This window comes from Hemicordylus capensis, chromosome 3 (assembly GCF_027244095.1).
Source record: "Hemicordylus capensis ecotype Gifberg chromosome 3, rHemCap1.1.pri, whole genome shotgun sequence".
Classification (NCBI taxonomy): domain Eukaryota; kingdom Metazoa; phylum Chordata; class Lepidosauria; order Squamata; family Cordylidae; genus Hemicordylus; species Hemicordylus capensis.
In genome coordinates, this window is record NC_069659.1 from 94242679 (window position 1) to 94266465 (window position 23787).

Sequence of the window (23787 nt, forward strand, 5' to 3'; positions counted from 1 at the left end):
AAAACAATCCTCACATTGTGCCAGAAAAAATTTGCCACTTGAAATGTCAAGCTAAGGTACTTACTTGGGAGCAGATCTTCTATTTATGAATAAATGCCCCAGCGTGCAGTTTCAAGTGTCAGCCAGCCTAGCTCATGCCCTCTCTCTGCTTCAGGGTTAATGGGCTGCCTGGCAATCCACCTCTAGTCTAGTCAGTTTCACGTCTAGGGTGAGGCAACCCATTCCGCTTGCTCTTTATCCCACTTAGTGAAATGAAATTTGATCAGAACATTGCTCTTGTTGGGATCTGCTTTTGGGGGGAAATGGTTCTGCTTGTCAATGACAAACTGGGATTATTTATTTTATTATTTATTTGTTTATTATTTATTTATTGAATGTATATACCGCCTAGTATAAAAATCTATTATTTACTTATACATTACCATCCACGTGATATAATCTCATCCTGGTTCTATAATATTAGAACCAGGAGTCATCACATGAAATTGATTGCCAGGAAATCTAGGACCAACAAACGGAACTACTTTTTCACACAACGCATAATCCACTTGTGGAATTCTCTGCCACAAGATGTGGTGACAGCCAACAACCTGGATGGCTTTAAGAAGGGTTTGGATAACTTTATGGAGGAGAGGACCATCAACGGCTACTAGCCTGAGGGCTATAGGCCACCTCCAGCCTCAAAGGCAGGATGCCTCTGTGTACCAGTTGCAGGGGAGTAACAGCAGGAGAGAGGGCATGTCTTCAACTCCTGCTGTAGGCTTCCAGTGGCATCTGGTGGGCCACTGTGCGAAACATGATGCTGGACTAGATGGGCCTTAGGCCTGATCCAGCAGGGCTGTTCTTATGTTCATGTGCATTAACGCACAGGGAAATGTTTTAGTTAAGAATGGTATATTGCTTGGTTTGGACACTTACTGGGATGGTGAGCATGGCAACTGTTACCAAGTTCCTGGATTCTAGTTATAACCTCTAGGGGGCATGGCTAATTTCACTGATGGAAGGAGTTCCATGGGTTTCAGAGCTTGAGCAGCAGGTGGTCAGCTGGAAGTTAACTGACAGTAGTGAAGAAGTAACCAACAGGTCGGAAACAAGATGTTGAAAGACTAACAAGGACAATACAGTCAGACCTTGCCAACCATGGTTTTACTAACTGTGGTTTTGAGTATATGCGAATAGGAAATTGTGACAGGTCTTGCCAACCACGACCGGAGTAACTGCAGTTGACAAGGTTTTTTAATGACTGTGGGGGGCGGGGAAGTGATTTTGGAAGATTCAGAGGTTCGATCTACTCATTCCTTTTGATGACCTTGCTGTCCCTGTTTTGAGCTATTTTGACAGGTTCAAATATTTCCAGAGTTTGATCTGCTCACTCTTCTTGGTGATATTACAGGAATTTGGGGTGTGTGTGATTTTTTAAAGCATGGGTGGGGGGTATTCCCCCGCCTTCTTGTGGTCGTGGTTCCTCTAACCCCCTGTTTCCCATAGACTTTAATGCCTCACATAACACGGATTTGCCAACAGCGAGGTTTTGCCAGAAAGGTACCCTAGCAGTTGGTGAGGGATGAATGGCTGTAGCTCATTAAAATATAATGGGTAAGGCAGAAAGAGAATTAGCAGGCTGGAATTAAGGAAAGCAGCTGGTATCCCTGTTAACTGAACAAAGAGACACCTTTTAAAGTGGTGATCCTCTTATATTTAGCAGGGGGAGAGCAACCGGCCCTTCCCAGCACAGAATCCCTCCAGTGGCTGTTGCTGGTATCTGCCTTATATTTCTTTTTAGATTGTGAGCCATGTGGCGACAAGGGACCAGCTTATTTAAGTATTATTTATTTTTCTATGTGGAAACCACTTTGAAAATTTGAGTTGAAGAGTAGTATATAAATATCCGTAGTAGTAGTAGTAGATTCGGAAGGGAAAGTATGAAGTCCTCCCTACTTTAGAACAGCTTCTAAAGTTAAACCCAGCCATCCATATCTGCCAGAGCTGCCTCTGAGGCAGAGGAATCTTGTAAATAGTTACATTTCTATACTAATTTAAAAGGATCACTTTTTGGAAAATAATAAATTCTCTTTACTATTTCTAATTGAAAGGACTCTACTGGTGTCACTCTCATGCATACAGCACTTACCATCTACCAAGGGCAGTGAATGTAATTATTTATTTAGCAAGTTTTTAATATACTGCCCCATATATAAATCTCTAGATGGTTTACCATTTTAACACAAAAACAACAATTAAAACATTAAATAAAACTATTTAATATATAGATACAAATAACTTTAAAACTTAAACTTAACTACTAAAGAGAAAATATTTATTTATTTATTCATTTATTTATTTATATTTTTATTTTATTTATTGTTACATTTATAAACTGCCTTTCATTAAAGCAATCCCAAGGCGGTTTACAGCAGAATTTAAAAACAAGATTGTAAAAAAGACACAATTAAAATATTAAGCTAAAAACATAAAACAAATCTGATTAAAAATTTAAAACACAAGCATAAAAACAGTACAAAATATAAAGAGCAACAGCAGAGACAATAATATAAAAGCCTGGGTAAAAAGCCACGATTTGACATGCTTTCTAAAAGCTGTGATGGAGACCGAAGAGCGAATAGCCACCAGGAGAGCATTCCAGAGTCTGAGGGCAGCAACAGAGAAGGCCCTGTCCCGCATGCATGACAACTGAGCCTCCCTCCTTGTCAGCACCCAGAGCAGAGCCCCCTCAGATGATCTTGTCAAGCAGGCAGCAACCCTTGGGAGCAGGCAGTCCCTCGGGTATCCCGGGCCCAAACCGTTAAGGGCTTTAAAGGTCAAAACCAGCACCTTGAATTGGACCCAGAAACAAACTGGTAGCCAGTGCAGCTCTTTCAAAATGGGTGTGATGTGCTCCCACTGGGCAGATAAAACCCTAGCTGCTGCATTTTGCACTAGCTGCAGTTTCCGGATATTCTTCAAGGGCAGCCCCACATAGAGCGTGTTACAGTAATTCAGCCATGACGTGACTAAGGCATGGGTAACCGTGGCCAGATCTGCCTTCTTGAGAAAGAGACGCAGCTGGCACACTAGCTAAAGCCATGCAAAGGCACCCCTGGCCACCGCTTCCACCAGAGCTTCCAAAAGCAGAGCCAGGTCCAGTAACACCCCAAGCTGCGTACTTGCTCCTTCAAGAGAAGTGCAACCCCATCCAGAACCGGTAAAATCTCCTGTCCCGATTGGCTCTCCTACTGACCAACATTACCACTGTCTTGTCCAGATTCAATTTCAGTTCATTAGCCCACATGCAGGGGTGTAGCTATAATTGAGCGAAAGGGTTCAAAGAACATGGGCCCCCAGCTCCTAAGGGCCCTCCAGCTCCACCCCTCCCTATTGTCTTCATTATCTTCCTCACTCTGGGGGGCTGCCAGAGAGAGGGATGAACACGGGCCCCCTCTTCCCTAGCTACGCCCCTGCCCACATCCAACTCATCACGGCCTGTTCCAGCCCCCAATTCAGGACATCCACCACCTCCCTAGGATCAGGTGACAAGGAGAGATAGAGCTGAGTGTCATCGGCATATTGCTGACAACTCAGTTGAAGTCCCCGGATGAAGATTGTGAAGATTGTAGCGAATGAATGGTGGCAGTGGATCAAGCAAGCCAACAAGAAAAACAGATTTTGTTGCTGAGGTGTACAGAGACAGAATTGTCACAGAACCATCCTCACTAGTGGATTTAATTGTAAGCAAGCATCCAGCCTGCTGCTTAACACAGCAAGTTGGATCACTTACTCATGAGTAATTATAGTGCTGCTTGTGTGTGTGTGAGGATTGGAAACTACCAGAGAGCTGAACAGAAGCCTACTGGGCCCACAAAGAGCAAAGAAAAGAAGAAAAAGGTGCAAGAGAAGAAAGAAAGATGCTCTGGTACAAATAGAGCACCTAGAACTTTGGACACAAGTCCAATTTCCTGCCTTAACACAAGATATTCCATACTTAAATCACATTTCACAAATATAATACAATAATTAGAATAGCAGCAGCACTTTTCCTCAGTGTTCTAAGTGTTTTGCATACCTTATTGCAACAACCCTTACCCTTAAAGTAGATAGTATTATCCCTAGAGAGTTAATGGAAGAGCCAAAATTTGAACCGAGAACTTCTACCCAATTGCTATTTAGCTACTATGCTAATAAACGCAGATGATCAATAGTGAAGTCTTTCCAGGATGTTTAGCTGTAGTTTGGTACAAATAATCTGGATGTCAATCCTAAACACATTTATCTGGAAGGAAACCCAGTTAATTTCAGTTGAACTTGAAAACATGACTAGGATTACATTAGAAGAGTCCTTGAGTCATGCGTTGACTTTGTAGATCAGCATTTCATATACAGTGAAGCAAGGATCCTGTGTGTTGTAAAAGAGAACAAAGCTTGGATTTCTTTTTTATACCACTGAAACTGCTACACAATTAGCATCAAATAGAAAATGATGCAAGATTGCCATAATGTACAGTCTACTGTTTTTTGACTATATATTATCCAGTATGATGGGGGCTGGCATATTATGACTGAAATAATTAGCCTATAACAATATTGCAAAAAATATTCCTTATAACTGCACTGATAACAGGACTAGGGGAAAGGCTATCTACCTCCTGCTTCAAGCTGGCCTTGTAACAAGTCTTGTTTGGATTGCTATCTCTGGATCACATTCCTCTTCTCTCTAATGCAGATGTCAATACTGGAATGTCCTACTCTGAAGAACCTACTCTGAAGGACAAGCCATAAACGCAGGAAGAATTTCTAGGCTCCAAAAGCTTTCCCTCTCTCCAGTTCCTCTGTCCTTCACTTTGATTGGGTTTCACTGTTCTATACAGCAATACATATTTAAATGTTTGACACAATCACCTTCTCTGTGGCCTTTTCCTTATTAAAAGCTGCTATTCAAGCACTGATTTGATGAATGAAAGTGAAAAGAGCAGAACAGTAAGTTCTTAAAACAACATGCCAAATGACAATGGAGGGATCTGAAAAAGATGATTGTGCATTCCATTCATTGAGTAAGAGCTCTCTATTCCCTCTGCTGTTCTGAAATGTTGCCAGTCTTGTGTGGTTTGCTGCCCACTAGTGTCCTATGACACAGTCTGACATGCATGCAGGCAGCATAATGGCATATACTCTCATGTATCTGAAGAAACCTGAAAAAAGGTCCCAATGCTCATTCAAGTGCCATATTATTAGACCACCAGTCAAGATAGCAGAATAGCTTGCTTGAAATGCATCTGGCTTTCTAATTAATGCAAATGCCATGTCTGTTATCTATTAGCAGTCAATGAAAGGAAAGAACGTGTGCCATCTATTATGATAGGTCAATGTGTATTAGAAGAACTGGTTTTCCTTCAACCACGGCAATGACCACATATTATACCTATTATCCAAGTAATAAGAAGTGGTTACTCAAACCATTATACTTATTCCAAGCTCATTCTATTCATTCAGATCCCTGCTGTTTATAATCTCCAATTATTTCAATGAGATTTGGAAAGGCTTGTGCATCTTAAAATGTTCCACTTCTGTTTGACTTGGGGTGTGTGTGGGGGGGTAGGTTCTTAGACTTTCACCCCAATTCTGTTAGGGGCACTTCACACTTGGAAGCAAGCTTTCTCAACAGTTGCTCTAGCTGGATAGGATGGGAACAGTGGTTGACATCCAGATGAATACTGCACTAGTGAAAACAGAATGCACTAGGCAGTTCTACTAAGCCGGGAATGTACATTCCCAGCTTGTGGCACTGGTGCAACAGCATGTGCTTGCACAACCTGTGGAGCATCCCCTGCTGTGAAACCTCTTCCTCCATCCACATATGTTGCAGAGAATGATGCAAAGCTATCTGCTAACCTTGTTTCACAATCAGAGGTGCACCTAGGTAATTTTGGAGCCTGGACCTAAAGGCCTTTGGAGGCCCCCCTTTCCTGCAAATTAAGCATCATCATGCTCCGCTGGGCAACCATACCACCTGGGACAGACTAAAGAGGATTGGGGGGGCCCAAGGGCTGTGAAGGCTCTGGACTTTGGCCCCAAAGTCCAGGGGTAAGAGCGCCTCTGTTCACAAGTGCAACTCTTGTGCAAGCAAACCGAGACTGTAGGAGATTAAGCAACTGTGAGCATCCACTTAGCTATGCAACCTCCTTACATGTATGCAGCTCTGTTGCACTAGTAGAGTTTGCTTTAGTTTGCTGGTCACTGCTGGAAATAAAGAACTAGATTAGTAGCATTAGTATGGATGTCAGCCCATGTGCACAATCATCATCCATGTGATTCATCCTCCATGTGATGCTCTCCCTCAGATCCAACAACAAAGGCCACCTGTGTGGAGCCTTTTCAAAGCTGTTGAAACTATACTCATCAGCTGTTTGGGAGGAGGAGCAAGGGCACTGAATTCTCACCCCCTCCAACCTCCCCATGATTGGTAGGAATTCTAATGTTTTTGAAAGAGCTCTTGCACTTGCAATACGAACTGCTTTACACATGGTCCTTGTGTCTTCATTACATTACTCCTTCCTGGGTTTGGCTCTCCATCATGTTTTCCAGTGCTCTAATATGTTTTTAAAAGCCACACTCCAGTCTGTAAAAAATGGACATGCGCATATAGAGATCTCTACGTTAAAGATATCACATGACATCTTTTTAATGGGAATTTATTTTTACCATTACCTCAATCAACTGCATCCTAGTTTTTCCATGGATTCCCCCCACCCAAGCATAAATGGATCATAGTCATACATGTAGCAACAACAAAGAAAGAAAAAAGTTAAATTGTTGTATAAGTATGTTGCATATAAAAGATTACCAAGTTCCTCCAATAATTAAAACAAAAATAGTCCAAATGTTTCCAATTTAAAATTTCAAAACACACAAAAATTTAAACTACTTGAAGCCATCTTTTTCAAATCAGCATTTTTCATTATCAAACTATCAACAATTCAGTATTAATTTCAATGGCATGGTTTTTCCTTCAATTGCACAATTTGTGCTAAAATAGAATATTGTAGAAACAAGGATAATATAGTCAGGAAAAGTTGTCAGAGCCATTTAGGATAGACTATAGCCACAGGACTCCCAGGGAGTGCCACAACTGCTTTAAAAATGTATACTCATGTATTCTCAAAGAGATAGAAAATTAAGATCTAAGATTAAGGGCACATTTTGAATCTGTGTTTCAAGGAATCATGTTAAGAGCTGAACTACAAATAACAGCAAAACTTTGCTCATGAGAAAAATTCATTTGTACATGTTTCAATTGGCTCATGCTTCAGTGTACCAATTTTGGTTACAAATGACCCTCTTTAATCTAGCCAATCCAGGTCCCACTTATTCAAAGGGCAGTTATTCTGTATTGTGATGTGCTAGGCCTAAACTTATAACCTTTACTACCATCTTTCTAATGCCAAAACATACTTTTTCATGACATAGCAAGCTATTTTTAAAAATGAATGAATCAGGTATTGTATAAATCATACCTAATACTGGTAGCCTAGCTAACATGCCACATATGTTTCACACTTGTGTATACTGTTACACACAGTATACATTTTCATGTATGCCTATGATTTAAGACACTTGTTTTAGAGAGAGTTCTGAAAGAAGGTAATTAACACTGTGATAAAAGTCAGCTGCGTAATTTCTCAGCACACAAGGAGGAGTTAATTTAATCTGAGGGAAACCCAGACAAATAATAAAAAAAATCTCCCTTCAGTGCCTCATATGAATGTAGCAAGAGTAAATTATCTAATTGCTTTAATCACAGTGAATGATCAACATTTATATCAGGGAAGTGACAGGCCTTGATAACGTTCTTTCTAGATACATTCCTAGTAGCACTTTCACAATAAAATAAAATTGTATGTACTGCACATATGATTCTAAGGGAACATTTCTTGAAATACATGCATTCTGTTTACTGGTTTAGGTATTATTTAATAACAGTATAATCTGATGCAAAAAGATTCACATATTTCTATCAGTGCTTTAAAAAAATTGAAATACTTTAGAAATTTCTAGTACTTTAAAGATGGTGAAACTAATGTGTATGAAGGATGAAGCCTGAATTATAGATACAATTCCCGTTTCAATTCTTTAGATTCATATGTGCATATATAGCATCTCTTGATATAATTCACATACTTTATACATTAAAAAAAACTACAAAGCTAAATATCTAACCTGTTTCCATCATGATTTGAGGAGCAAAATATTGAAACTGCTGGTAATTATGTAAGCATACAGATTAAAAATGACAAGTGATCTTCATACAGCTTTATTATAGAAAGGCTATTTTTCCAGAGTACTATTTCTCTTTGAGTACTATTATGGTGTTTACAAGAACATTCACCTGATTAGGTACACTGTATTAAAAATGTTCATTATGTTCTCACTTAGTCATACAATACAATTTAAGTAGTCCGCTGATGGAATTTTCTTACACTATTTTATGTTCAAAATAAATTAAACATTTAAGAGATTAAACATACATTTTCATAGTCTGTCTTTCTAGATTATTGAAAACAGATCTATACTCTAGCAGGTCTTCTGTTGTAAAGGTCACAAACACAGAACTATTTTTATTGGGGGTTTTTAAAAGCCCAAAACCTTAATGCTTGAACTTGTTGCAATTACCTTTAATGTTAGAACAATGCCCAGAGTTTTGTCTTAATCGTTTTATTTTGGGCAGCCAACCATGTGCAAAATATTTAGGACCATTCTAGTCATCTCTTCATTATTCCTATTTTATGTTTCATTTGTTAGAGCCTTAATTTTACGTGCAGTCTGCCTGTTCATTCTAAAGATGTCTTGCCTGTCAATGTATTTTTCCATCCAGTGTACAGAGAAGCAGACCTGAAGGCACCCTCATCCGGCATTCATTCCTCACCCTCTGCTTGGAGCTTCAATTATTTGTATCTTCCAGGAAAATCTCTTTCTCCCCGTCACCCCTGTGCCTCTCTCTCTCTCTCTCATTCATTCTCACTAGCTACATTTTTCTATTCTGTCTGCTTTGCCCATTTTGGAAATTGTGTGCTCAATCTTTCCATTTTAACTGTCAGCATATTAATGCATTTTAAGAAGAGCTATGCTATCAAATGTAAAAAATGAGAATGCCATATAACAGGAATACCTAGTAGCACACTGCATAGTTATTTCTTTTTACCTCCTTCAAAGCGTTAGCATCAGTTAGATTTGTATACATATGATTTCTTTTCTCTAAAATGTGATGTAATCCATGATATAATAAAACCAAAACATCAAAACTGTAGCACTTTACCTAGACTTTAAAAACAAAAGGCACAGATTTAATTAAGAGCACAGAAAGATGTCATGGAAAAAGTAGCAGGTAGATAGAATGAAGCTTATCTGTTACCTTTCCATTGTTACTTCTCTTCTGTAACTTTGAAATTGATTTAAAGAGTCCCCAGCCTTTTTTCAGGTGACGTAATGCTTATCAGTGCATATTTTTACATAAATGAGGGAGATAAGTACATAGCAAGAAGCCTTCTCCATGCCCTAATAGGCAAGAAGAAGTGTTCAGATAATAGTTCCTTATTTTTTAAGCCACGTTATAGTTATATGCCTTCTCCCCATTAAAATCCATTAAGGGAAAAGCTCTGTCCTCCCAACCTCCCAGAAGCTTAAGAGATATGCCCTTCACACAGATACAGGCACTGTAGGGTACAATCCTGTTTTTATTAGAAGGAATAGGAAAGGACGCAGTTCTTTTTCCATTTCACCAAGTATACTTGGTTACTGAATGAGACAGATATATAGTGCACAGGATTGCAGGCTGTCACTTTGCTAATCTAAATGATTACCGAGCAATTTCTTCCTTCGTCCCAAAGCTGCTAACCACCAGCACGAGGAGGCTTGAAACACAAAAGATAAACCACACGTCCCATCCCGACGCCGACCCCCGCCCCCCCGCCGCCCCTTAATCACCCTTGAAGAAATTAAAGGGGTCTCCAAGTGCAGGGCTCTGATCATGCAGCTCACCATTCAAGATGCTCTGGAACAAGACGGCAGCCAATATCCACATGCCCTGCTCCTTTCTAGCCTCCCAGCTATGTGCTTGGCCGTCCACTCTTCCCCTCGCCTTCTCTTTCCCGATTAGTCAACTGCTGCAAGGTTAAAGCTGCAAGCGAGGAGAGAGAAGCCCAGTCCAGCGCAGACCGGGCTGGTGGTCGCCGTGTGGAGCCGGCCGCTTGGAGGACGTGCGCCCGCCTCTGATTGTCCTTAAAGCAAGTGTGATCTGTCTCTCCTTTCGCGGCTCTTCTCCACTGACACTTGCTTTTCTCTGGCAGAAAGATGCAGCTAGAGGGAAAAGGGAGGTGGCTGCTTGAAGCTCAGGTGTGTCGTTCCTAGCCCAGGGAGACACCGGCGGCAGGCTTGCAGAAGCAGGTCCACAGGTGCAAAGCCCCTCCAGCGCAAGCAGAAGACCATCCCTGGAAATCTCCTCCGGCCCTTGAGCTGCAGCAGCCCGGCTCCAAACGCACCACCCTTCAGCCACCACATCCGTGCAGCAAGGAAGCAGGCAGGCACATCTTTCCTCTCCTACCGCTTTAATCACATTGATCCCTCTGCTAACCTTCCCTGCCTCTGAGCAGTACAGAGGAAAGTATTAACCCTATCGCAGGCCTCCATCAGTCACAGCCCTCCCTGGTCTTAAAGCAGCAAGCAAGAAGGCCAGTCAGGACCCAGACGGCCACAGAATATGCTAGAACTGGATACAGTATTTCTCTAGTTTGCCAAACTGCTTTTCCACCCCCAGCAGCAACTGATTTTAAAACACAACTAATGTGTTGAGAAGGGGGCGGCAACTCTAGAAGCACATAATATACATTCATCAACACATTTAGCATATTAAGCTGCGTCTCTAACATTTTTATCATAGTGTTTCTTTCCATATAATAAAAAGAAAGCAATTTTCTTCTTGTGACTAGAGCTGCAAAGGTTGTCTGCAAGGTTTTGCTCCTTTTTTCTCTATTATAAGCACAGGAGAAAACAAACAAAAAAAGGATAGTTGAAAGCAGTTTTCTGAGCAAAACAGTATTTTTAGGCCCAGCCTGTAGTCATACTGGAACATTTTAAAAAATGTATTGTTTCCCTTTTTTGCATACTTTCCCAGTGGTTTCTGCAGTCTCTTGACTGAAATTCTCAATGGGAATGCCAACATATGTGCCCAGAGTGACACGTATACAAGCAAAGAGTCTCTACTTGATTTTCAATATGGCTACCATGAAAATATCCAGACAGGCCTATTACAGTGAAATGGAAGGCAGGAAAACGTTAAGACAAGGCTTTTGGAAAAGCTAGAGGCCTCCTCCTCCATAGTAATTCTTTCAGATATCAACACATTCTGCATAGGCTTCTATGATGCTTTCCTAAAGAGGATAATTCCTTCAAAAAGAAGGATCCTGAGTCCAGTGATTGAAAGAATGGATGAATTCAGCAAATCACATTGGGAACAAATGCTGAGGCCTTCATGTAATAAACAAGCCTGCAAATTCAACACTGTGGACAGCAGTCAACTAATGCTAAATGGATCTTCCTCTCTTCTGTCTTTGTAGCTTAACCAATGTCCATTTCAGAAGGATTTCAACTGTCCAGAACAAAACATCATGTTAAATCTTGAGGTAAATCAAACCTACAAGACAGTAGGATTTTTATTTGGGGCTTTTGAAAAATTGTTTTCAATGTGCTTGCAGGTCTTTGGCCAGAAACATAGCACAGAGCTCCATATTATTTTATTAATAAGAAATAGAAAGTAGTTATATTGACAAATTTGCTAAAGAGTATAGGCACTTCACTTATATTTGCATTTACAGACTGGCCAGCTTTTGTTTTCAAACATTCTAGCACTTCAAGTACCTGCACCTCCCCTCCAATGGGAAGCAACTTTCAAAAGTATTGTTTTTATTTATCAGTTGCTAAAGTGAAACAATGAAATCCAGATTTGTAATGTAAAAGATACAACCCAACACTTAAAAAACAAGAGGAAACTAATCTGGAAAACACCTACCATACAAAAACTCTTTTGGCTTTACATTCTGTTCTGGCAACTGGCCAAGAAGTAAAAATCCTAGTTAAGCCAGTAAGATTCCAGCTGATGCTGAGCAACTTTACTAGCTAGAAAAGCAGTAATAATGAATTCACAAGATCAAGATAAACTTTACAAGAGATCAGCTGCAAGTTAAATATAACCAGAAATTATATAAAGGATTAAAAGATACTGTTCAATGGCATATAGCTGTATCTTATTTATTTTTTTTAAAGTATATACCACCCAAAACTTACATCTCTGGTCAGTTTACAATAAAAACAGTACAAATTAAAATATATAATTTAACACAGTGTTAAAATGGTTTAAACTATTAAAACTATTTAAAACTGTAAATCTAATCCAAAACTTGAGTGAACTGCCTTTTTAAGTTGTCATAGATGGGGAGGCTCTTATTCCAATAGGGAGCACATTCCAAAGCCTTAGGGCAGCAACAGAGAAGGCCCATCCCCAAGTGGCCACCACACAAGCTGGTGCAACTGAAGATGAACCTCGCCAGATGATCTCAAAGGGCGGTGGGGGTCATGGCGAAAAAATGTTTTCTTAAATACCCCAGGCCTAAGCTATTTAGGGCTTTATAGGTTATAACCAGCATCTTGTATTTTGCCCAGAAACCTACTGGAAGCCAGAGTAGCTCTTTCAACAGAGGAGTAATATGGTCTCTCCAGGATGACCCAGAGAACAACCTGGTTGCTGCATTCTGTACCAACAGCAGTTTCCATGTACAAAAGCAGCCCCACATAAAGCGTATTGCAGAAGTCAAGTCTGGAGGTTACCAGCATATGTACCACTGAGTCACAGCACTGTTTAAATGGAAATACCTCTGTGCAAGCAGCGGCCTGTGCCTCTTGCCCCTTTAGAACGCCGCAGCACGGCTATGAGATGAGATCCCTTGCATGGCATCCCTCCCTTTGGCATCCCTTGCACGGCTTTGGCACATAAATGGCATCGGCGCATGCATAGACACCATTTACAGCAACAGCATACGGGCCCCGCAAATGGCATTGACGCATGCACCAACGCCACGTGAGGGATGCCGGGGGACGCAATCCCATCAACACACCGTGGCATTTTAAAGGGGCAAGCAGCACAAGCTGCCGCTTGCACAAAAGTATTTCCGTTTAAACAGCACCACGGCAGGGGCTTGGAAGGTGGACAGGTAGGATGCACCCACTTTTAAGGAAACCCCTTGCTCTGCACCGTAACGTTTCAGTGCCAGGAGCCGAAGCGGCAAAATGCTTCGGGCTCATCCCTAGAAAACAGCAGCATGACTTACACTGCACAATGAGTACCTAAAAATTACAGGATGAGTGGTTTGCAAATATTATATTTGCTGAAATCTAGTCAAAATGCCATATAACCCTTAGAATCCACAAATATATATATTCTAAAAAGAGCATGAGGGTAAAATTGTGATGGGGGTGGTGGATTTAAATAGGATAAGGCAGACTGCAGTCCTAAATATGCTTAACTGGGAGTAGGCCCCATTGAAAACAGTAAGTAGACATACATAGGGTTGTACTGTCAAAGTGTGATATACTTCTCAAGAGACCAGTGTGACTATTTCTATGGGGAGAAGAATTGGTATATTGTTCCTAGAACAAAAACCTATTGTGGAAAGCAAGGGGTAAGCCCTCCAGGTCTTCAGATCTTAGTATGAACTTCTTCCTGGAAGGGGTGTTGTGTGTTTTCCCTCTACTTCTTACTTTCCATTGGGTGAACTAATGGTGTTGCAAATTGTAATAATTGTTAGAGAGCTCAGGAGGGGGAGATTTTATTTAGCTCACCCAAGTAAAGGGGTGGAGCCACCATTGCACGCGGGGGGGGCGCGGTTCAAAGAACCTGGGTTGCTGTGATCAGGGGCTATGCCTGGCACCCTAGCCACACCCCTGCGTCTGACATCAGACTGCAGGGTGTGTGGCTTGGGTGGCAAGGGGCCACCGGCAGTGAGCTTGCGACCAGCATCCTCCCGATGCCACTGCCCAGCTACAACTCAAGTGCACAGGTAAAGGAGCACTGCTAATTAATATTGTCTGGAGACATGGAGAAAATAAAGGAGTTTGTAGTTTGGTTGCTAGCTTCATATAGGAAGTGGGGGAAGACGCAAGTCTCTCAAGTGAGAGAATGAAACCTGAGACTATCAGGCTAACAAAGGGGAATCAGAATAGAGAAAACATGGTCAAAGTGGGGAATGCCCTTACTGGCTATCTCTGCCCCAAATGCCCCTAGTGGTCAATAGAGTTGCTGGTGCTAAGAGTCGATGCCATCAGGAGCTGCATCTCCAACAGCAATATAATCTGTACCCTTTGAAGGGCTAAGGAACCAAAGATAAATCAAGTACAACAGATGGAAAAATTCATCCCTGCTGATAGACCTCACATGAAGATATGACAATTTTGTTTAAATGCTTAAAGAGTAATGAAATTGGTGCCAACACCATTTGATTAACACCTACATTTAGATTGTTAATGTATAACAAAATTAAGCTGAGTCACCTGGCTACTGAAGCTGCTATGCAGTCCAGAGTTGTGCATGAAGTTACAGCAAATTCAGTATTGCCAAAGGTTACATAACCATGGCTTGGACTGCAACCTTTTCTTAGTCCTCCATCTTAAAATGCATTTCAGAAAAGCTATGCTAAATGCCATACACTATGGGACACCCAAGCTAATCACCTAAATCATTTGGGACCCCTTGTCACCACTAACTTCAAACATGTAACATTTCCCCATCTCTTCACTTTTACTAAGGCCCTACAAAAGGCAACAAGGAAAGCTGAAGTTGCTACCTTTTCTTGCATATCAGTCAAAATATCCACTTTGCATATTCAAGACAGAGGAGCACAACCCCAAAAAGGCTGACAGAGAAATGAGTACACAGAACTGTTTTGAAGTAAATGGGCAGGAGACTTGAATGTGTCAGTGGAATCATCTGTATCTAAAAGGAATGGTTGGATCAGGTCATACATGTGAAGAATAAAATAGATAAAATTCAAGAATAGTAAAAGAAAAATCTTTGCAGGGAACAAAATGTCAAAACGAGCGTTTTGTTTTCTGTAGTGATGCCAAGTAAAACGTCATCCTCGCCCCATTCCCTGTTGCTGCAGCTCACCAGCCTCAAAATAGCCTTTAAACATAAATAGATCCTTAATTCAAAGCCTAACTAATAAATTAATTAAATAAATAAGCAAGCAAGCTCTCACTGATTACTCAGTTTTACCCCATTAGCCAACTGAAAGCATCCTACAGCCTTACTTTTTTCTTTTTTGGTGGTGGTGGTGGTGGTGGGGAAGATGAGGCCCTAGCTCAACGGCCAAGTAGCTACCTTGCATACAGAAAGCCCCAAATTCAATCCCTGGCATTTGCAGTAGGACTGGGGAAAACCTTTGTGTGAAACCTTGGAGAGCGACTGCCAGTCAGTGTCAACAACACTGAGTAGGGGTGTGCACAGAACTGATTCCTGCAGTTTGGTTAGTGCCGATTTGATTCGAGGGTCGAACTGGGTCAAACTAGTTTAGAACCAGTTCAATTCAGCTCAAGGGGTGTCCTTGTGAAGGATGTGCAGAACTGGTTCTATTCGAACCCAGCTTGAATAGTCCGGCGCTCCAGCGTGGCACAGTTCTGGCCGCTGCGCATGCGAGTGCCAGACCGAGTCCAGAGGAGCCACACTGCCACTGTGTCCTCCCACCACCACCCATTAGGAGTAATTTAAAGACAGGGCTCCCCCTTTGTCTGTAAAGGAGATCCTCACTGGATTCCTTTTTACAAGCATTCCCCTCGAACTTCCAAACCAGTTCAATTAGAACCGGCTTGAACTCAGACCAGCAACCCTGTTTTGGGGCTCCAGTTCAGGTCTAAACCCGTCGAACTGGCCCAGTTCTATCTGAACAGGGTTCGAATAGAACCAGGTCCGCACATCCCTAACACTGAGCTAGGTGGAACAATCATCTGACTCGTTGTAAGGCAGCTTTTCTTTCCATTGGGGGGAGGGATTGTTTTTCATCCCTTCCCCAATGGACTGTGACTCTCAGCTTCTTATGAGAACAGTTCCCCTCTCTCTCTCTCTCTCTCTCTCTCTCTCTCTCTCTCACACACACACACACACACACGTACATTTTTCCTCATAGGGAATGTATCAAGGTTACCTGATCCTAAGCATACTTATCTTCATACCCCATCTTTTCACCCAAGCTTTCTCAGCTTCCTAAATTGTGGGGGTTTTAATATCTGGTTTATTTTAAATCTAAAACCCAATTTTGGGGTTTTTAAGCACTGTAATTGTTTAGTTGTTGTTTTAAAATGTTTTTAAATTGTTAATTGTTATGTTGTTTTTTAATTTGTTTTAGCTCTTTACTGTTTTAGTGGTTTGTTTTAATTGTAAACTGCCCTGAGCCATTTTGGAAGGGTGGTACACAAATCAAATCAAATCAAATAAATAAATACTTCGTGTAAGTGCCATTGATTTTAATAAGTACAGTATACTTCGGTTACATTAAGAAGATCCAAATGGATCTCGTGGTACTTTACACTTACTGAAATATTCTGCAATTATCAGATAGAATCATAGTTACATAGGAACATACAAAGCTACCTTATACGGAGTCAGACCATTGGTCCATCCAGTTCAATAGTTAATTATCTCCACTTACTGGCAGCAGCTTCTCCAAAGTTTCAGGCAGAAGTCTCTCTCTACCCTTCCTAGAGATGCCAGGGATTGAACCTGGGACCTTCTGCATGCAAAGCTGATGCTCTATCACTGAGCTGTGTTGCCATCTCCAAGTTTTGATTGATTGATTAAGTGTTGTCAAGTGCCGTCAACTCTTAGAGTAGTTTTATTATTTACATGTTTTTAAATAATGAAGGTTGAATTTGGATGTAATGTAAACATACTGAATCTGGCTGCATTTTGGCTTCACAAAGCAAACTGAACATTGAATGTAACTCTCTCTCTCTCTCTTTCCCACCCCCGCTGCATACTTCAGATGAGATCTCTGCTGTTTTATTTTTCCCCAAATTTGACATGTATGTTTACTTTTTATTTCCCCACCTTATTAATTTTAAGAAATTGAAACTGTTTTTCAAGTGCAAAAAGTGGTGATGGTTTTTTCCTTGAAAACCCAACCCTGAAGAGGAAAAGTATGTCTGAGATGAACACAGTGAGGTCACTTCCAACTTTCACCCACTAATCTACACGTGTTGCGTCCATTTTCCCTCTAAGTTTAGTATTCCAGATGATGATGTACTGCAGAACTTGCTGTCAAAAAATGATCCTGTTCAGAATTCATTAAGACCTTGAAGTATTTGGGTCACTTAATTCCAGCAGAGAGACTCTGGTGTTAAAATATTTTATGACAGCTCTGCCCACACATTTTACAAATATGTTGTGTCTTCAGCCACCAACACATCAGCTGGAACATCCAGCACATGAAACATGAGACTTCCATAGAACTATCTCATATTTATTTCATTTCTAGACACTTATATTGTGTCTTTCAGCACTAAAAAGGGCCCGCAAGTTGGTTTACAACCATTAAAATTTATATTAAATATTTTACAATGCAGGACCAAAATAAAAATAAAATAAATAAAAATGCCTTAATATTACATTATCAAGCTGCATTTAACATTTCTATTTGCAGATAGAAAATTTGGAATTTCTAATTCTGAAGCAGTTTGGAAAAAACAAGGCTCAGACCGGGGGATGCAGCAAACTTTTGTTTTATCTCTCGAAGAAGAAAGCAAGCCAGCCAATCAAGAAAACAAGGGGGAAAGGACAAGGTACGTTTCTTAGGGCTAGTCTTTTCTAGGGTTTGATTTCTGGCTGGCTAGGGGTTTATTTTTGACAGGGCAGTTTCAGTTGTGCCTAGAGAGACAGTGGGTGGGGATTAGCTGCAGGTGAGTCACACAGCTCATGGGAGGGGCACATTGCTGAGGTGGCTCAGTTTGGAAGCCGCTCTTGAAAAGACAAGTCTCAGACCAGGTAAACTTTGCTACCCAGAACTTTGTGAACAGGAGTTTGCAAACAGATATCAAATTAGTTTTGCAGGGAGTTGAGCAGGGAAGTGTGTGGGGAGGCATACAAGCGGTCCCCTTTTCACAAAAGAGACACCCATCACGAGGAGAAAGTGAGTACTTTTGTAGTTTTCTTGGAGGACAGAGCTTTAAAAACCCTTTAAATAGTTGAAAACTGCAGATAAACCCTGCTTTCAAGTAAACAAGCTCAAAATATATTATATGCCAGGTATGAAGCCAATAAAAAACAGTTATGAAGTTAGAATGCCAGCAGGGAAGGGAGTGCTTCCCTGTGTATTGCACTGAGTATTGCATGCATGACTGAGAGGCAGAAATCTTGGGTGTGCACTCGATGCAAAGAACTCCTGGCTCTGAGGGTACAAGCTTGTTCCCTCCAAGCCAAGGACAATGACCCGGACAAGCTCAGGGAGGCAGAGAGGTATGTGGATGAGATTCCACAGGGATGTCATAGAGGCACCTCACTCCCAGGTTGACAGCTCCTCTGCTGTCATGGAGAATGAAGGACTCAGGGAAAGAGGACATCAGGCTGAGGAAGAGGGGAGTGCTCCCTTAGAAGGGAACCCTTCATTGGGTGATGCACCCATATCCTCTTGCATCCCCTCCAGGGGTTGTGTGCCTCCTAGTAGTGGGTGATTCGATCATTAGGGACATACAGAGATGGGTATGTGACCCCATGTAGACTGCACAAAGATTTGCCTGCCTAGTGCAAAGGTTATGGACATCACAAAGCATCTAGATAAGCTGTTAAGCAATGCTGGGGAGGCGTTAGCTGTCATGGTGCATGTCAGCACCAACAATGTTGGGAAGTGCAGTCAGGAGGTCCTGGAAGCCACATTTAGTCTGCTAGGTAGCATATTAGCCAGCATGGTGTAGTGGCTAGAGTGCTGGACTAGGACCGGGGAGACCCGAGTTCAAATCCCCTTTCAGCCATGAAACTAGCTGGTTGACTCTGGGCCAGTCACTTCTCTCTCAGCCTAACCTACTTCACAGGGTTGTTGTGAGGAGAAACCTAAGTATGTAGTGCACCGCTCTGGGCTCCTTGGAGGAAGAATGGGATATAAAATGTAATAATAATAATAATAATAATAACAATACTGAAGTCGAAGACCACAGGGTAGCGTTCTCTGAAGGCCTACCAGTTCCACATGCAGATTCAGCGAAACAGGCAGACCTGAGGGGCCTGAATGCATGGATGGGACAGTGGTACTGGGAGAAGGGGTTTAGATTTGTTAGGCCCTGGGATACATTTTGGGGCAAGCAAAGCCTGTACAAAAGGGACGGGCTCCACTTGAACAATGATGGAACGAAACTGCTGACATTTAAAATCAAAAAGGTTGCAAAGCAGCTTTTAAAATGATGCCTGGATGATTGCTGGAGGAACTGGGTGGTATCTGGTTTGTCAAGCAAAATCTCCTAAGGTACAAGGGTGCAAACATTTTGGATAAACCAGAAGGGGATAGAGTAGAACCAGGAACAGAACAGATGGAAACACATGACAGCTGGTCAAAAAGGTCAAACAACAGCAGGTATTTATATACCAATGCCAGAAGCACTGCCAAGATGGACAAGCTAGAGTGATTGGTTGCTATTGAAAACATATGAATAGTCTTACTGACTAGTGATTTAAATTGTGATTTAAGTTGATTTGATTTAAATCAAATCCACTCTGAACAACAGTAATGGAGATGGCACATGCCAACACCAGGTAAGAGACTCGGCACATAGGTATTTATAAACCAATGCCAGCAGCATTGCCAAGACCGGCAAGCTAGAGTGCTTGGTTGCTAATGAAAACATATGTATAGTGGGCATAACAGAAACCTGGTGGAATAAATAAAATTCCATTTTATTTTATCTATCTATCTAAACTGCTTTTGGGAGCTTTTTGTTGAAAAGTGGTATAAAAATATTCATCGTATTTGTATCGTGAGAACCAGTGGGATACTGTTATTCCTGGATACAAACTCTAAAGAAAGGAGTGGGGGGGCAGATTAGGGGTGGAGTTGCACTGTATAATAAAGAAGGGATAGAATCCAACAAGTTAGAAAACCTAAGATGAATGGAGTGCTCCACATAATCATGTTTGACAATACAAAGACTGAAACAAAATGTGTTACTAGGAATAAGCTATTGCCCTCTGGATCAAAATGCTGAGAGTGAGTTGGAGAAGCAGAACAGAGAGGTGTCAAAGACTGACAGAGCTGTAATAATGGGTGACTTCAATTACCCTCACATAGATTGGGCAAATTCACATGCAGGTATTGACAGAGAGGCCACATTTCTAGACATGCTAAATGACTGTGCCTTAGAACAGTTGGCCGCGGAAACAACCAGAGAGAAGGCAATCTGAGTGGTGCCCAGGACCTGGTGCAAGATGTAGAACCATTCAGGAACAGTGATCATCGTTTGATCCAGTTTGGTTTATATGCATGTAGAGCATTGACAATGAAGTCCAACACAGATGTGTTGGACTTCAGAAGAGGAAATGGTCTCAAAAATGGGGAGACTAGTAAAAAGGAAGCTGAAAGGGAAAGTCGGGGGGTCAAATCACTCCAGAAAGCATGGAACCTATTTAAAACCACAGTAATAGAAGCTCAGTTGGAATGTATACCAAGAAGGAGAAAAGGTACAACCAAGTACAGGAGAATACCAGCATGGCTAACAAGTAGAGCCAGAGAAGCTAAAAAAAAGTAAGAAGACTTCCTTCAGAAAATAGAAGTCCTGCCCAAATGAAGAGAACTGAAAAGAACATAAACTCTGGCAAATAAAATGCAAGGAGACAATAAGGGATGCAAAAAGAGAGTTTGAGGAGCATACAACTAGAAGTGTCAAGAGGAATAACAAAAACTTATTTAAATATACCAGAAACATAAAACCTGCCAGCAAGGCAGTTGGACCCTTAGATTATGTGTGTGTGAAAGGGATTATTGAGAAGAATAAGGAGATTGCAAAGAAGCTGAATGAGGTCTTTGCATCTGTCTTCATGGTGGAGGATACTGACCATATACCCCCTCCAGTACGAGCTTCTCAAGCTTGGATGCTGAAGAACTGGGATGTTCTAAAGTCAGATAGCATCCACACAAGAGTTCTGAAAGGAACAAAAATGTGAAATTCCCGATCTCTTGACAAAAATATGTAACTTGTCCCTACAATCAGGCTCTGTACCAAAGGACACTCCAATTTTCAAAAAGGGATCCAGGGAGGATCTTCGAAACTAAAGGCCGGGTAGCTTAACCTTTGTGCCTGGTAAATTGATGGCAAGCATATTTAAGGACAAAATTGTTTAACATATAAAAGAACAGGAGGTGCTGAGAGAGAACCAGCATGGCTTCTGCAAGGGCAAGAATTGCCTCACTACGCTTTTGGAGTTATTTGAGAGTGTCAACAGGCATGTGCATAACGGTTAATCTGGTTGACATCGTATACTTGGACCTCCAAAAAAGCTTTTGACAAAGTTCCCCAACAAAGGCTCTTGAGTAAACATAGCTGTCATGGGATAAGGGGACAGGTTCATGTGTGGATTGGTAACTGGTTGAAGGACAGGAAACAGAGGGTAGGAATAAACTGACAGTTTTCACAAGAGGGAAGTAAGAAGTGGGGTCTCCCAAGAATCTGTACTGGGATTTGTGCTCTTTAACTTGTTCAAAAATGATCTAGAAGTTGGGGTAAGCAGTGAAGTGGCCAAATTTGCAGATGACACTAAACTATTTAGGCTAGTAAAATCCAACCACATGTGTGATTTACAAAAGTGTAAAGTGATGTATACTGGGGCAAAAAATCCCAGCTTCACATATAGACAGATAGGGTCCGAACTGTCAGTGTCAGTGACTGAGCAGGAGAGAGATCTTGGGGTCATGGTGGGCAGCTTATTGAAAGTGTCCACTCAGAGAGCGGCAGCTGTGAAAAAAGGCCAATTCCATGCTAGGGATCAGTAGGAAGGGGACTGAAAATAAAAATGCTAATATTATAGATGCCCTTATACAAATCTACGGTGCGGCAACATTTAGAATACAGCATACAGTTCTGGTCTGTATGGAAGTTCTGGAAGGACATTGCAAAACTGGAAAAGGTGCAGAAGAGGGCAACCAAGACTATCAGGTGCCTTCCTTATGAGGAAAGGCTACAACATCTGGGATTTTTTTGTTTGGAAAAGAGGCAACTATGGGGTGAACAGAGAGCACTAGAACCTCTCGCAGCACTAGAACCAGGGATCATCCCCTGAAACTGAAGGCCAGGAAATTTAGGACTGACAAAAGGAAGTACTTTCACACAGCACATAATTTATAGAATTCTCTGCCATGGGATGTGGTGATGGCCACTAGCTTGGATGGCTTTAAAGGAGACTCAGAAAAATTCATCGAGGACAAGTCTATCAGTGGCTACTAGTCTGGTGGCTATAGATCACCTCCAACCTATGAGGCAAGATGCCTCTAAATACCAGTTGCAGGGGAGCAACAGCAAGAGAGAGGGCATGCCCTCAGCTCTTGCCTGTGGGCTTCTCAGAGGCATCTGGTGGGCCATTGTGTGAAATAGGATGCTAGACTAGAGAGTAGGGATGTGCATGGAATGCTTTGAGTGCAGCCTGCGGGAAGGCAGGTAGAGGTACCTTTAACCGGAGGCAGGTGCACCACTTTCCCCCACTGCCCCACCAAGGTACTGTCATGTTTACATGGCCACCCTGCATGGCTTGGATGCTGCTCCTAACTGCCCTAGCACAGCGTCAGCACACAAATGGTGTCTGTGAATGCATGGGCACCATTTGCATGCCAGCACTGTATGAGGGCTGCTGGGAGCAGCATCCTCACCACGTGGGGAGGCCTTGTAAACATGACAGTGCTGTGCTTGGGCAGCAGCGCACTGGAGGAGCAAGTAGGACCTCCCTGCTTCCTGTTAAAAGTACTTCTCGCCCAATGCCAAAACATTCTGGTACCTCTCTAAAGAGTTGCTGAAACTATTTTGGCACATCCGAACTAGATAGGCCTTGGGCCTGATCCAGCAGGGCTGTTCTTATGTAGATTAGGCTCCCCTGATTGGAAAGATGAAAAGCTTAAGCTTTTAAAGGTCTGGACTTTCGTGTCTTAGTCTGATTTATATCTAGACATGTAGTAGATCATTTTGAATTCTCACCTAACACAGGCCCTCGTGATGTAGCAGTCTGAAAAACTTGAAATGAAAATGATTTAATGCAGTAGTTTATTATGATGTTAGTAATGTGTACCTACATTTGACTGGAAAAATATTTCAAATTCCTCAAAGTCAGGGTTAATTTTCCAGTACCTGAGAGGGTTTCCCCCCAATCCTGTTACAATTAATTAGAAAAACAAGACAAAGCCCTTTGGGAAACCTTTGGACCAAAAGGAAAAACAGACAATAAAATATTAGAACTAGTATCTGGATGAATATGTGAACTGGTTCTACTCAGCGCAGCACAAATAGGCTTGGAACAGGTCTGAGGCCACTTATGCAGAGCCATTGAGATCCTGGATCACAACCTGGGTTGAAAACAGATTTGAATGTCAAGAATCCTCTCTCTGCCTCAAACTCTCCACTCCCCTGTTCTGTGGCTTCAGACACTACTACATCCATCTTATAGCTCACCTGTGCGGCTGCCTCTCAGAGGCATCAACTACAAGCCAACCCAGAACAGAAGAAACCATATTAGAG

At 41.7% G+C, this 23787-nt stretch overlaps 1 protein-coding gene across 3 annotated transcripts in view; it reads right to left on the reverse strand.

Moving 5' to 3' along the window:
• Nucleotides 1–10790, reverse strand: part of DSCAM (DS cell adhesion molecule) — a 579300-nt gene extending 568510 nt beyond the window's left edge. For all 3 annotated transcript variants that reach the window (XM_053310684.1, XM_053310683.1, XM_053310687.1), the window contains exon 1: nucleotides 10027–10790. In XM_053310684.1, coding sequence (XP_053166659.1) covers nucleotides 10027–10069 — 43 coding nt within the window. In that variant the 5' untranslated portion in view covers nucleotides 10070–10790. The remainder of the gene's footprint in view (nucleotides 1–10026) is intronic.
• Between the last annotated feature and the right edge of the window lie 12997 nt (nucleotides 10791–23787).